The following is a 15,339-nucleotide window of genomic DNA, read 5'->3' as shown; positions in this document are numbered from 1 at the left end:
GAAACGTTAGGCAACTTGCTCAAGGTCATCCAACTAATAAGGGCATGGCAAGGCTTTGAAACAGCTGGGCCAGACATTAAGCCTGGGTCCTTTTATTTCTATATCCCTCAAGCTAGAGAAGCCAAGTTTAATTTTTTATCCACCCCTTCAAGGACTAGCAATAAAAACAGTGAGGGTGAGGGGTATGCTCTGTTCTTAAAGAGATGGTAGAAAGGAAAGGGAATTGGGCATCCCAGGTTTTGGTCTGATTCTGCTACTAAAGAGGCTGTGAAGGTTGAAGCGAGTTCTTTCCCCCATCACACCAGATCATTCCCTCTCTATAGGATGAGGGACTGAGTAGAATTTCTCGGGTGCTATAATTTCCTGTCCTCCCTCCACCTCTGCACCCAAATTTGCAAACTTAGCTTTTCCTCCTGCTGGGCCAAAGTGTTCAGCAGGCTCCTAACACCTGGGATCTGGTGTTTCTCCTTTTCCTGCCCTTTCTCAGATGAAGACCTTGTGTGTTATAGAGACGTTTTTTAAATTACCATGGCCTGAGTGGAGCAGCTGACACTCTTGGGGTCTCCCTAGCTTCTCAAGGTGATCAGAGAAAGGGTGGGGGGTAAAAGCCTTAATACTGCATATTTCTAAATGTTACCATGCTTTGGATATGCAGTCCCCACAGGAAAAGGCCTGGAGTTCAAATTCTTCATGACCTTCTTTGTAGGGTCTGGACTTTAAGGTAGTGGGGAGGAGAGAGTAATCTATGCTGGGAAAACCCTGATCACTGATTAGACTTAGGGCTGTCCATCTTCCCTGCTCTGGGAATGACTGATGAACCTGAGGCACTGCTCAGAGCCAATGGAAGTTCCAGGGACAAATGAGAGCCAGTTTTCGATGTCAGAAGAGCAGCAGCTCGTGTCCTAGGTGGGGGCTCCTGTGCAAGGCTGAGAAATCTGGGGAGCTGTATTTACTGTTGGCAGCCACCCTGTTTCCCCCTGTCTTTATGTGGGAGTTTGTGGGGCCGATTCAACAGCTAACTCAACCCAAGTGGCAGAGAAACAAAATTTCTTCTAAGGGAAGATTAACACAAGTCACTGTGGAAGCTTCAGATACACAGGGAGAAGAATGTCAGAGACCAAGAGAAAATTCCAGAGTCTGCAGCCCACGCAGGCTTGGGTGGGGTGAAGGAAGCACATGTTGAGGCAGGCAGAACTGTCTAGTCATGACTGATAACCAGGGAGAAGGAAATTCCTCTGCATCCAGGGCTAAGGTCCAGGGAAGGCATGAGAGCACACCAGCATCGGAGCTGGCTTCAGATCATCCAGGGCCTGAGACAAGCTGGGTAACACCAGAGGACAGAGGACAAGGCAGCAGGTTCCTGCAGGACTGAGAATCCTACCAGACATAGCAACAGGTTCCAGCAGCCCCTGCTGTCAGGGCTCATGGGTGGGGATTTAGTGAACAAGGGGACCTGGGCACAAAACTAGGAGAGAGCAAAGTGAGGCAAGAGGCTTGGAACTCAGGTGTACCGGTGGGGCTGGCACCAGCCCAGAGCAAGGTGGGGCATTAAACTGTCTGACAATGAAGCAGGTGGATGGGAAGAGCAGTAGGTAGACTCTGTACCAGAGCTTCTAGGTAATTCTCAAAGTAGACTCTGAACCTGTCTTCACAAATAACACCATTCAGTCATTCATTCATTTATTCAGTCAGCCAGCCAGCCAGCCAGGCAGTCTATAATTGCCAGTCACCAAGCAGCTTCTGCATGCCAGGGACTGTGTGAGGATGGAGATGGATAGGGACCAATGGCCGCATGGACACAGTGGGAGGCTGACCTTGGCCTCAAGTTCACCGGCTGTGGAGCCAGCAGGTGCTCCATAAACATTTAGGTGTGTGTTTGGGTAAAGGAGGGGTTAGATGAGGAGGAGGAACTACCTAAGTTTTAAGGATGATTTGGATTTTCCAAAGGCCACACCTAGTAACAGTTTGTGTTTCAAGTGCAGCTCTGAATCAGGAACCTCAGTTTTATGGGAATTGCCTATGGAAGGACTGAGGGAACCCCTGTTCTTGTGTCCCCAGGAAAGAGAAGTTCCTTGGTGGGGAGACTCTTCAGAATCTGACCATCATGGAGTGAAGGCAAGTGTGTGCAGGCGCTCAGGGGCTGATCACCTACTGCCTGTCCCAGTGCCTTCACCTCAGCTGTGTCGCGATGTCACTCTGAGAGCCCCCCTAGTGTGAAAGCAACTCAGGTTCGAAGCAGACATTTTAGTTTTGGCTTTAGTTTTTGACTTTTAAGTTTGGCTTTTCCCTTCCTCTCTCCGACCCTGGTGCCCTGAGTGATGATAAACTGAACCTTATTTCCACCTATTCTAGTTCATGCCCTTCCTACTTTAGCAGAGATAGAAACACCCACTGTTTAGAGCCACTCAAATATCAAGCATCTTTATTTCTACTTAAAGGGATTTATCTTAGCATCAATTAAGGCTCACCCACAAGGCAAGGGTTTTTCTGTGTCTTCACACTGCCACTCCTGAAACTTCCCAGAACTACGAGTGGTCCAGCTCTCAGCCAGGAAGGACTCCCCTTTCCACCTCTAATCAATTTTCCACCTGGGCTTAATTTCCTCCTTAGACATTAGGGAGTCCTAAGGAATCAAAACAAAGGAGAACACAGGATTTATGTGTATAATTCTTTTCTTTCTGGGGTTTGTTTTTTTGACCGTGGTGAGTTATTTCACCTCTTGTGACCTGAGGTTCCCCAATCATCCCTTGAGGAGTGTGGACTAAAGGCTCTCTGAGATCCATAATCTCAGGGGCTCTGAACTGTGCTCTGTCTCTTACCCTGGGGAGTTCACCATCTGTAGGGGGAAAGTGGGCTTCCTCATCAAAGAATGACAGGCATGATGGGCATATGTTAGGCTCCCCACTGAGATTTGTTGAATAAATAAGGAAACAAACACTGTGGTGGAGACACCATTGGTTTGAGCAGGAACAGCTCTGACCCTTGGAAAGCCCCCTGGAGATACAGACCCAGAGGGAGGAGGAAAACCTTGTAGCCAGCAGGATCTCTAGGTATTGGGGCTGGAGCTGGAAGTGGGCAAAAGTTGAGACGGATTCAGCATTGAGGACCCCATGGATGGGCTACAGGGAGGCAGGTAGAAAAGGCTTTTGGGTTTTCAGGTTGGGGGCAGTGTAGCCTGATTAGAAAGGAGGAAAAGGCCAGGGTCAGATGTCTGGGTGGAGTGGAGGGAAAAAGTGATCCCAGAAGGATTAGCCCCTGAAATTTCCTGAAGTAGGAGAAGGATAAAGGTGTGGTTGGTGAAGGAAAGCAGGTTTTCCCACATTAGCAACCAGTCAGGGAGAGGGAGGGGTGGGTAAGAGAGCCATCAGTAAATTATTCTGAATGTGTGTAGTTTAATGGAATTGGGAAAAAGATGGGGGAAATGGATGGAAGGGTCTTGGACTCTGAGACAAGGGGTCTATAATCAGGCCATTTCATTATTTCTAGCTTCCACCTTCACCAAGGCAGACAAGGAGTGCCTGCCTCAGTTCCTCTGCTCCCCCTCCCTTTCCCACCCATTCATGTGTGCAACAGTGCTCTGTCCCACAGAACCGTCTCAATGACAAGGACAGCAGGTGACAAGGCCTCAACAGGACTCAGATCTCCCCCCAGGGTTAACTAATAAAACTCTCCACGAAGGCTGCTGCTCACCCCTCCCTCAAGGCAAGCCCTGCACCTGGGTCTGAGGATGAGGGCGGCAGTGAAAATTAGGCCAGTGACATCATTGTCAGCCAGCCAGTGGCAAAAAATATCAGATGGCATTCATCACAAAAGCTGAGCCAAACGATGATGAGGATGGTAGTGTGAGTCATGTGTGACAGGTGAGGAATGAAAACAGAGCACCTGAGAGCTTCTGTTTCCTTGAGGCAGGGCTCGTTCATCTTATAAAAGTCAGCTGGCCATTGCCTTCACACCAAACCCAAGGGACCACACAGCTCATTCTGCTCCATATACCGGGTAAGTCTCTGATTGCAACAAACTGGGAATTCTTGTTTATTTTTTCATTATTAGAAATTAGCCAAAGGCAAATATGTGTAAGAAGATTAATCCAGGGTTTCAGTGGGAGTTAGAGAATAGTGGAATATCTTTATTTTAAGTTAAATTACAATCTAGATTTGAAAGGACCTTAGAGATGGTTAGGGCTCCCACCTCAGTAGATAGTCATTGAACTGGGAGTCCTGGAGGAGACTGTTCAAGTGTCCATGGGAAGTTCATAGCAGAACTAGGGTTCAGGCCCAGAGCACTCTCAGTAACACTGCAATTTCCCCCTAAGATATTTACAGAAATTTAAATTTATTGGATGGATCTCTAATGAGCATTTATTCCATTTAAGACAGTATGCTAGGCACTTTGGACAAATTAATGCCTAACATACTTACTTAGCAAACATAAAACCTAGCAGGAAGGTTATATATATATATATATATATATATATATATTACCATACATATAAATAAATGAAATGCAAAGTAGATAGTAATTGGCAGGAGGGAGGGGGCAGGGAAGGACTGTGCAGTTTTGGGAAACTTTGCTCAGGGAGACCCTCCTGGGGGTGTCAAGTGATGTTAGCTATGATGGAGGAGTATTTGGACAAGCAGAGATGGAAGGAAAGCATTTGGAAGGGACTGTGTAAGCACAGACCAGAAGCAAAACCGTAGGGGCTTAGATGAATATAAAGCCATCCTATAAGTCACAGGCTTTCTACATGGTGCTGGGAAAGGACAGACTGCAGTGGCCTGATGCCACTTTCCAAAAGACCTAATATGCGGGCCTCATGTCCCTCAGAAGCCAGCTTTCTTAGGACATTTTTCCAGAACAGATATAAGATGACTTGGGTAGGAAGGGAGCCAAGAAAAGAACTCCAATAAAATGGAGCAGAAGAAATTGCCTCTTAGCTTCTCCTCTTAAAAAGACCTGAAAATTATCCAAGCTTATTTCATTTTTAAATGTACTGAGGGGGCTAGGGGAGATGAAAGGCTTTCTCTTCTAAAGGGTCCCAAAGTAAAATCTATTTGGCATTGAATTTGTATCCATCTTTCTTTAATTGAATCACTGTGTCAGCTTTCTGTCTCCAGAAAAAAAAGCACATTTGAAGCATGAATTCCCAGCAGCAGAAGCAGCCCTGCATCCCACCCCCTCAGCCTCAGCAGCAGCAGGTGAAACAGCCTTGCCAGCCTCCACCCCAGGAACCATGCATCCCCAAAACCAAGGAGCCCTGCCTCCCCAAGGTGCCTGAGCCCTGCCACCCCAAAGTGCCTGAGCCCTGCCAGCCCAAGTTTCCAGAGCCCTGCCACCCCAAGGTGCCTGAGCCCTGCCATTCAACGGTCACTCCAGCACCAGCCCAGCAGAAGACCAAGCAGAAGTAATGTGGTCCGCAGCCATGCCCTTGAGGAGCCAGCTACTGGATACTGAACACCTTACCCCATTCTGCTTATGAATACCATTTGCCTATTGACCCTGTGGTTAGCATGCTGTCACCCTGAATCATAATCCCCCCTTTGCACCTCCAAAAAGATATTCCTTTCCCTCACTCTGGAGGGCTCTTGTGCCTTTGAGTAAGGCTGAAAGTCTCACTGACTAAACTAGTCTTCTTGTTGCTCAGGGTGCATCTGAGGAGGGATTTGGGGAGGGATCAAGTGAACCATCCCTGGTCTTCCCTCAATAAATAACTTTTAACTCCACATCTGGCTGTGTGTGTCACTGACTGATTAAATCTCTGTTGCTTTCTCAGCGTGAAGCAGGAACTAACACTATGAGGGCTGGTTGTGAGGTCTGTAGTCAGAAGGAGCCCGATCCTGACACTGAGAACGTGTGTGAATGTGTATGGCTGCTGTACACACAGGACACTGCTGGGCTGGCAATGGGAGTGTGTTCAGGGCCACCCACCCAACCTGTTACTTTGGGTAGGCACAGCTAGAACAAGGCTTTTTTCTTTCACCTTAATGTTTATATCTTAATGACTTGCAGTGAGTCACACGTGAGTGTAGATGGTGCCTGCTTCAGGCTATCATCATCTGTGTTTAGTTGATTCCTTTTTAAAATTTTTTCCAAAGAAATAGTGCTTGTGCATAGTCTAGACTAGTGATCTGTTCTGCACTCATCTTTCTTTTCTGATGCCCCCAACACATGGAGCCAAGCACTTGAACACTCACACCATACCCACAAACACATATCCACCCCCACACTCTCACACAAGGATATACTCCCAGACACAGACATTCAAACACACAGAGACACACACACATAGATCTCCAAAATCCCGACACTCACACACACACACCCCTTCACACACTTGGATCTCCCAAACCACCCAACACTGACATACACGCACACATGCACTTCTCTCTGCCTCTCTCTCTCCCTCTCTCTAACTTAATCACCTTAGTCCTATTTTTTTTTCAAGTGCCTACTGTGAAGATACCTGATGCTGCAGCAGGAAGAAGGAGATTCGAATCCATACCACCTGCCCTAGAAGAACCCTAAGAGAGGTGATCTTCAGCCCCCTTCTCATACAAACATAAGCTGACACACATGTTCCTCTCTCCACACACACATGCATGAGCATGCACACGCCATACTTCTGTAAGTAAAACATAAAAGTTGAATATTTTATCCAACAACTGCAGAATACACACATTTGTCTCATCAGCACATAAAATATTACAGACCTCATGTTATACCACAAACAAATCTCAACAAATTTTAAAAATCAAAACCATATCCAGTATATTTTCTTACAACAATAAAATAAAACTAGAAATCAATAAATAATAAGAAAAACTTTAGAATCTGTGCAAACGTATGGAAAGTAAACAATACACTCCTGAATGATCAATGGGTCAATGAAGAAATGAAAAAAATTAAAATTAAAAAATAAAAATTTTTTGAAACAAATAAAAATAGAAATACAAGATACCAAAAGCTATATAACATAGCAAAATCAATACTAAGAGGAAAGGTTTTTTTAGTAATAAATGCTTACATCAAAAAAAGAAAAAAAAACACTTTAAATGAAGAACTTAATATGTATCCTAAAGAACTAGCAAAGCAAGAACAAACCAAACCCCCCAAAAATAATAAAGATAGTGCAGAAACAAATAAAATAAAAACTAAAAAGCTTTACAAAAGATTAATGAAACAAAAAGTGGATTTTTTGAGAGAAGACTCAAATAAATAAAATCAAAACTGATAAAAGAGACATTACAACTGGTATCATAAACAACAATAAACAAACAAATGGAAAACCTAGAGGAAATGAATGAATTCCCGGACACGTACAATATACCAAAATTGAACCAAGATCAAACAGAAACCCTGAATAGACCAATAACAAGTAATGAGATTGAAGCAGTTTTAAAAAGTTTCCCAACAAAGAAAAGCCCAGTGCTAGATGGAATTACTGATTAATTCTACCAAATACTTAAAGAAGAACTAATAGTAATTTTTCTCAAACTATCTCAGAAAATTGAAGAGATGATTATTTTAAAATCACTCCATAAGGCTAGCATTATACAAATATGAAAACAAGACCAGAACATGAATAAAAAAGAAAACTACAGGCCAAAATCCCTAATGAACATAGGTGCAAAAGTCCTTAAAAATGCTAGCAAACCAAATTCAACAGCACACTAAAAAGATCATCTACTATGATCAAGTGAGATTCATTCCAGGGATGCAAGGATGGTTCAACATATGCAAAGCAATAAATACAATACATCACATTAACAGAAAGAAAGACAAAAAACTTATGATCATTTCAATAGACACAGAAAAAAAATTCACAAAATCCAGCATACTTTAATAGTGAAAATTCTCAACAAATTAGGTATAGAAGGTACATACCTCAATGCAATAAAGGCCACATGTGACAAACCCACAGCTAACATCATACAGAATGAGGAAAAGTTGAAAGCTTTTTCTCTAAGATCTGGAACAAGATAAGGATGCCCACCCTCACCACTTCTATTCAACGTAATACTGGAAGTCCTAGATAGAGCACTGAGGTAAGAGAAAGAAATAAGAGCCATCCAAAATGGAAAGAAGGAAGTCAGATTATCCTTGTTTGCAGATGACATGATCATATATAGTGAAAAACCTAAAGGTTCCACCAAAACACTCTATGAACTAATAAATGAACAAGTAAAGTCACAGGATACAAAATAAACATGCAAAAATCAGTAGCATTTCTATACATGAATACTGAGCTACATGGAAAAGAAATCAAGAAAACAATCCCATTTAAAATAGCCACAAAAAATGCCTAGGAATAAATTTAACAAAGGAAGTGAAAGGTCTATAAAATGAAAATTGTATTACTCTGATGAAAGAAATGAGAGAGAATACAGAAAAATGGAAAGATATCTTATGTTCATGGACTGGAAGAATTAATATTGTTAAAATGACCCGACCACCCAGAGTAATCGATAGATTCAATGCAATCCTTCTCAAAAGTCCATGACATTTTCAAAGAAATAGAAAAAACAATCATTAAATTCACATTGAATCACAAAAGACCCAGAATTGTCAAAGCAATATTGAACAAAAAAGAACAAACCTGGAAGCATCACATTACCTTACTTCAAAATATGCTACAAAGCTATAGTAACAAAAAAAGCATAGTATTGGCAGGAAAAAAAAAAATACAAAAACCAATGTAACAGATAAAGCATTCATAAATAAATCCACATAGTCACATCCAACTGGCTTTCAAAAATGGCCCCAAGAACAAAAACTAGAGAAAAGACAATCTCTTCAATAAATAGTTCTGGGAAAACGGGCGTCCATATGCAGAGGGATGAAAATAGATTCCTGCCTTTCATCATATACAAAAATCAATTCAAGATGGATTAAAAATTTAAATAGAATCTCTGAAACTATGAAACTACAAGAAGAAAACATTGGGGAAATGCTATAGGACATTGGTGTGAGCAAAGATTTTTGGAGAAGAACTCAAAAGCATAGGCAACAAAAGCAAAAATAGGCAAATGGAATTACATCAAGCTAAAAGGCTTTTGTGCAGCAAAGAAAGCAATTAACAAAATGAAGAGTCAACCTACAGAATGGGAGAAAATATTTGCACACTATCCATCCAACAAGAGATTAAGAACCAGAATACTATTTGCTAGCAAAAAAAATTGATTTGGGCAAAAGACATGAGCAGACATTTCATAAAGGAAGACATACAAATGGCCCAAAAGGTATATTTAAAAATGCTCAGTATTACTAATCATCAGAGAAATGCAAATCAAAACCACAATGAGATATTATTTCAGCCCAGTTAGAATGGCTATTATCAAAAAGACAAAAAAAAAATGCTTCTGATGATGAAAATAAAGAGGAGTACTTGTACGCTGTTGGTGGAATGTAAATTTGTATAGCCACTACGGAAAACAATATGGCAGGTCCTCAAAACACTAAAAATAAAACTACCATACCACTTCTGGGTATACATCCAAAAGAAAGGAAATCAGTATATTGAAGAGGTCTCTGCACTCCCTTGTTTATAGCAACACTACCCACAGTAGAAAGATATGGAATCAACCTAAGTGTCCATCAATAGATGAATGTATAAACAAAATATTGCATGTATACACAGTGGAACATTATTCAACCACAAAAAAAATACTTAAATCCTGTCATTTGAAACAAAATGGTTGAGCCTGGAGGACATTACCTTTACTGAATAAGCCAGGCACAGAAAGCTATATACCACATGTTCTCACTCATAGGTGGAAGCTAAATAAGTTTATCTCATAGAAGCAGAGACTAGAAGAGTGGTAACTAGAGGCTGGGAAGGGTGGGGGAGAGGGAGGATAGGGAGATGTTGGCTAATAGATTCAAAAATATAGCTAAATTGAAGGATAAGTTTGATTGTCCTGTAGCACTGTAGGGTAACTATAGTTGACAATTATTTATTCTATATTTTCAAATAGCTAGAAGAGAGGATTTTGAATGTTCTCCACACAAAGAAATGATGTTTGAGGTGATGCAGATGCTAGTTATTCAGATTTTATCATTACATATTGCATACATGTATCACAATATCACACTGTATCTAATAAATATGTGCAGTTATATCAATTAAAAATAAAAATTTTGGCCGGGCGCGGTGGCTCAAGCCTGTAATCCCAGCACTTTGGGAGGCCGAGACGGGCGGATCACGAGGTCAGGAGATCGAGACCATCCTGGCTAACATGGTGAAACCCCGTCTCTACTAAAAAATACAAAAAACTAGCCGGCGACATGGCGGGCGCCTGTAGTCCCAGCTGCTTGGGAGGCTGAGGCAGGAGAATGGCGTGAACCCGGGAGGCGGAGCTTGCAGTGAGCTGAGACCCGGCCACTGCACTCCAGCCTGGGCGGCAGAGTGAGACTCCGTCTCAAAAAAAAAAAAAATAAAAAATAAAAAATAAAAAAATAAAAATTTTTTAAAAGGCAAACTCTCTCTACCCCTATCTCCATGGCAACATGCCATAGTGAAACCGGGCTGAAAAGCTTCAATCAAAACTTCCATGTGAAAGATGAAGAATGGGAATCACGATCTGCAGTGAATCTGAAATCCTACCTAACAAGGATGTCAAGCCCCTCCTCCCCTTGAGTCTGCTGTCTGGAAGGCACTCCCTGGTCTACTGTTCTCTGTGCCATATGTCTGCAGCATCTTCTGTGCTCATTAACATCCACGGCCATGCTTGTAAATGCTTAGATATCTTAAGAGAACCCTTGGACAGAATTTACTTTACAGAATTTACAAAAATTTGAAAGTTTTTACCGAGTTTTTCCTGACCTTCTCTACTCTCACATGTTGGGTAGGGGCTGTGGGTGAAGATAGTTGGTCTTCTAATATCATAGTTTTCTGGAACAGGAAGAGTTACATAAGGACCTGATTGAGAAGATTGTGTATCTTGAACAGGTGAAAATGAAGCTATTTTGTGGGTGCTATAAAGCATATTAGCAGAGTACTGTTTCCCAAACTTTAGCATCTGTATTTGTGCATTGTCCCAATGCACATATACCTCATAATTATTTTGTATTTTGCTTTATCAAAACTGATAAGAACTAATAAAAAAATTAGACTGGCCTTAGGTTAAAACTTACTATGAAATAATAGCATCAATATGCAAGTTATAAATTATTTTAATATAGATTGATTAAAATATGTATTATAACAGCAATTAAACATGTTATTATTTATCAACTAAGAATAGTCTTAGTTGTTTATAGCAGCACTACCCACAATAGCCAAGATATGGAACCAAATAGAGACTCAGACTATTCTTAGTTGATAAATAATAACATGTTTAATTGCTCTAGTCTACAAAAGAACTGATGTCTGCTAATGGAAAATATTCTGGATAAATACTTTTCCTATTCTCAAAAGACATTTATCCATGACTTTAATCAATCCTTACGTGGTAATTCTTCCTCTGTAGGGCAGAAGCTCTCAAAAATAGAAATATCTGAAGATTGTAGGAACATTTGAGCACTGAAGAGATATTCTTTAGTGTACTTTAATTGCTTCTGCAGACTAGGCAGCTCAAAGTAGAGTCCATAGGAGAGATATCATTGAATATTCCCTGTGCCAGGCAGATACCGCAGAACCCTCAGCCTCCAGAGTAAAACCCCAGAATTCTTCCCTATCTCTTTCACTCCTTCACTCATTCCTGTCTCTCCACTCTGACCTCCATACACACTGGGCATGCTTCTGTCTTCAGGTTGTTGTTGTTGTTGTTGTTTGAGATGGAGTCTCACTCTGTCACCCAGGCTGGAGTGCAGTGGCGCAATCTCGGCTCACTGCAAGCTCCGCCTCCAGGGTTCATGCCATTCTCCTGCCTCAGCCTCCCGTGTAGCTGGGACTACAGGTGCCAGCCACCATGCCAGGCTAATTTTTTGTATTTTTAGTAGAGACAGGGTTTCACTGTGTTAGCCAGGATGGTCTCGATCTCCTGACCCTGTGATCCACCCGCCTCAGCCTCCCAAAGTGCTGGGATTACAGGTGTGAACCACCACGCCTGGCTGTCTTCAGGTTGTTTTATTAGAAATTCTCTTTGCCTAACTATTTATTTTTCCAGACATCCATATGTCTCAACTCCCTCATCTCCTTTCTCTGCCAAAATGTCAGCTTCTTAATGAGGCCTAAGTTGGCAGGACATTCAAGTCATAACAACCCAGTCCACCCATTCTCATTCTTGCAGTTATTCACACTACTTTACTTTCCATAGCAGTAATATGTATTTTTTGCTTTATCATTCTATGTATTATTTATTGCCACTCAACCTCCAATCATTACCACTAGCATGTAAGCTTCAGGAGGAAAGGGAATGTCATTTTTCTTCACTCAGGTGTTCCAATTAGTGGGACACTGTGGGTGTGCAGAAAATTTTATGAATGAACACATAAAAGAGTGAGCTTCATTGACCTAAAATTAAAGAATTCTCTAATTGTCCAGTTGCTACAGTCCTTCAAACTGCCAGGTGAAGTGGGACCTCCAATCTTGAGCCTTTGCCCCAGTGTAACAACACAACTGCCTGATCCTTTTAGGAATTCCAGAGGGTTTTTGTGTTAGGTGGGAAATCACAGCCCAGCCTAGTATAGGCTATTCCACTTCTTTATGACTGGGGCTGCCTGACCGTATAACTGGATATTCTTCATAGCTACCACTCTTAAAATTAGATTCTAGGTCCGTATTAGAGAAGCAAGTAAGTCAGAACTCTTGGTGTTCGTGTCTTTTTTTAATTTTCTTTTTCTTTTTCTTTTGTTTGTTTGTTTGTTTGTTTGTTTGCTTTTTGAGACCAAGTTTTGCTCTGTCACTCAGACTGGAGTGCAGTGGCATGATCTCTGCTCACTGCAACCTCCACCTCCAGGGCTCCCACCTTAGCCTCCGAAGTAGGCTGAGATTACAAGCATGTGCCACCACACCCAGCTAATGTTTGTATTTTAGTAAAGATGTGGTTACACCATGTTGCCCAGGCTAGTCTCGAACTCCCCCTCAAGTGATCCACCTGCCTTGGCCACCAAAGTGCTGGGATTACAGGTGTGAGCCTGGTCTTTCCATCCAGCCCATGTCTTTCTTTTTTTCAAGAAAACATACAAAAAATGTCAGAATATGAGCTAAGAAAGTTCTCCTGTGGCAGCATCTGGATCATTTTCTAGAGCACTTTAGTTTCATGGTATGTAATGATGATAATTCTTCTGAACACAATTCAGAATTTGAACCAACATTTGTTGTTTCAGGGAAGCAGAATTTCCTTTGAATGATGGATTAGAATGGTGAAAAAAATGAAAATGGTGAAAAAAATGAAAAAAATGCCAAATGAGAAGTCAGAAGCCATTTATTATCATAATTATAGATTTAGATGATTAGAGACTATCTTCTTAGATTAGAGAATTTCCCAGCATTACGTAAGCGTTGATTTATCTTACCTCTACTAATGCCTTTACCTATTTCCTTTAGACTCACCTGAGTTCCAGGAAAAGCAAGGGCAGCGCAGTCTTTTCTACTGCCGCCTGTAATTCTATCTACGTGGTCCCCTCCAATGCGTAGAGACGTGGACCCAAAGTGCCCCAGTACCTTACACACCTCCACGGAGCTCACCTCGCCACTGTCAGGACTTGTTCATTCAGCGTCCACCTATGGAGTGCTCGACTCTGAAGAGCCCACCTCCCCACTGTCCGCCGCACAGTGTTCACGCAGCAGTACCCACCGCCACAGCGCCAGCCAGTGGGAAGGCACCTCGGTCTGCCTAGCCGCCCTCCAAAAAGCAAGAAAAGCCTCAAAAGCTTGCAAGACCAAAACACAACACACAGAAATGGTGCTTTCCTTTGGGGGAGTTCCAAATGTTCTTCAAAGCCTGTTATGGCTTGAAGTGGCATCACCCTTAGGTTACAATAGTTGGATTTTTATATTTTCTTCTGCATCCAATCTGTTGTATTATGTTATTTTGGCTGAAGTATACAAAGACAATCTGGTCTCATAAAGATGTAGTTTGAAAAATGGATTAATAACTTTTTACAAAATTATGGATATTCTTTGACACTATGCCAAATTCAGCAAGTAGTACATACTTTCTTAAAGATAAGTTGCAACATGGCATCTCAAAAAACATTAACTAATTGTTCAAAATTTGTTACATTAAAATCCATTTGTCAGAAAATAAAAAATAAAATAATCTCTACAGAAAATGTGATTTGCTATATAGACAATGCCAAGAGATTTTCTAACATCTTAGAACTAAAAAGTGAGTTCAGCATGTCACAGGTTACAAGATTAACACAAAAAATCAATTGCATTTCTACATGCATATGATAAAGAAGTAAAAACTGAAAAAAATGCTTATTTAAAATTTCTCTATAGAAAGTTAACACTATACATTTTAAAATATGTACAAGAATTATATGGTGAATATAATCCAAATGGGTAAAAGAAAGTGAAGAACACCTAATTGTAGAGACACATTGTGCTTATCTATTAGATGACTCCACATGGGAAAGATGTCAATACATTTAAAATTGATCTATAGCTTTAGTACAATTCTTATGAAAAATTAAAATGTCCTAAAATAGCCAAAAAAATTAAAAGCAAGAATAGAATAGAGTCATTCTTTCCAATATTAAGGACTACTCTATACCTCCATTAATCAAGGTGGCACAGCACTAGGGAAAGGACAGACACACAGATCAATGAAGCAGAATATACACTCTGAAATCCACACAAATATTCCAATTATTTTTTTAATACAAGGTTAAAGCTATACAATGAAGGAGAGGCCACTTTTTCAATAAATAAATGGTGTTAGAACAATTGGACTGCCATAGGTAAAATATTTAACTTCAATCTAAACGTTACTCCTTACACAAAAATTAACAACTCAAAATGGACAATGGGCTTAATTAAAAACAAAAAAGTATATTTTTTACAAACAGGAAAAATCTTTGAGACTTGGGACTAAGTAAAGAGTTTTTAGACTTGGCACCAAAAGGACAATTCTAAAAAGAAAAAAAATGATAAGTTGGAATCTACCAAAATTAAATAACTTTTGCTTTGTAAAAGACCCTGTTAAGACAATAGAAAGACAAATTATAGACAGGTAGAAAATATTTCCAGATCACTTATTCAACAAAGGACTGATATACAGAATACATAAAATGCTCTAAAAACTTAACAATAAAAAATCACGTTAGAAAATGTACAAATGTCACGAGCAGACATTTCATGGAAGACATACAGATGGCATATAAACACACAGAAAGATGTTCAACATCCTCAGCCATTAAAAATCATATGTTACAACCACAACGATGCATCAT

At 40.9% G+C, this 15,339-nt stretch overlaps 1 protein-coding gene across 3 annotated transcripts; it reads left to right on the top strand.

Annotated features, from left to right (window-relative positions):
* The first annotated feature begins 3,842 nt into the window (after positions 1-3,842).
* SPRR1A (small proline rich protein 1A) lies at positions 3,843-5,720 on the top strand. Of its 3 annotated transcripts, none has more exons than XM_033197416.1 (2): positions 3,843-3,996; positions 5,101-5,720. In XM_033197416.1, the coding sequence occupies exon 2, from the start codon at positions 5,136-5,138 to the stop codon at positions 5,403-5,405; it is 270 nt and encodes an 89-aa protein (XP_033053307.1). In that variant the 5' UTR covers positions 3,843-3,996; positions 5,101-5,135; the 3' UTR covers positions 5,406-5,720. The 3 variants fall into 3 exon arrangements, with proteins under 3 accessions (XP_033053307.1, XP_033053306.1, XP_033053308.1); XM_033197415.1 differs by having other exon boundaries at positions 3,844-3,996; positions 5,115-5,720; XM_033197417.1 differs by having other exon boundaries at positions 3,869-4,000; positions 5,115-5,720.
* The last annotated feature ends 9,619 nt before the right edge of the window (positions 5,721-15,339 follow it).

Source organism: Trachypithecus francoisi, unplaced genomic scaffold, assembly GCF_009764315.1.
Source record: "Trachypithecus francoisi isolate TF-2019V2 unplaced genomic scaffold, Tfra_2.0 Lachesis_group5, whole genome shotgun sequence".
Lineage (NCBI taxonomy): Eukaryota > Metazoa > Chordata > Mammalia > Primates > Cercopithecidae > Trachypithecus > Trachypithecus francoisi.
The sequence above is the reverse complement of the archived record's forward strand: the minus strand, read 5'-3'. Positions and strand labels throughout refer to the sequence as shown.

Coding starts and splice junctions, on each gene's coding strand:
- SPRR1A (XM_033197416.1), top strand. CDS start 5,136: ATGAATTCCCAGCAGCAGAAGCAGCCCTGCATCCCACCCCCTCAGCCT.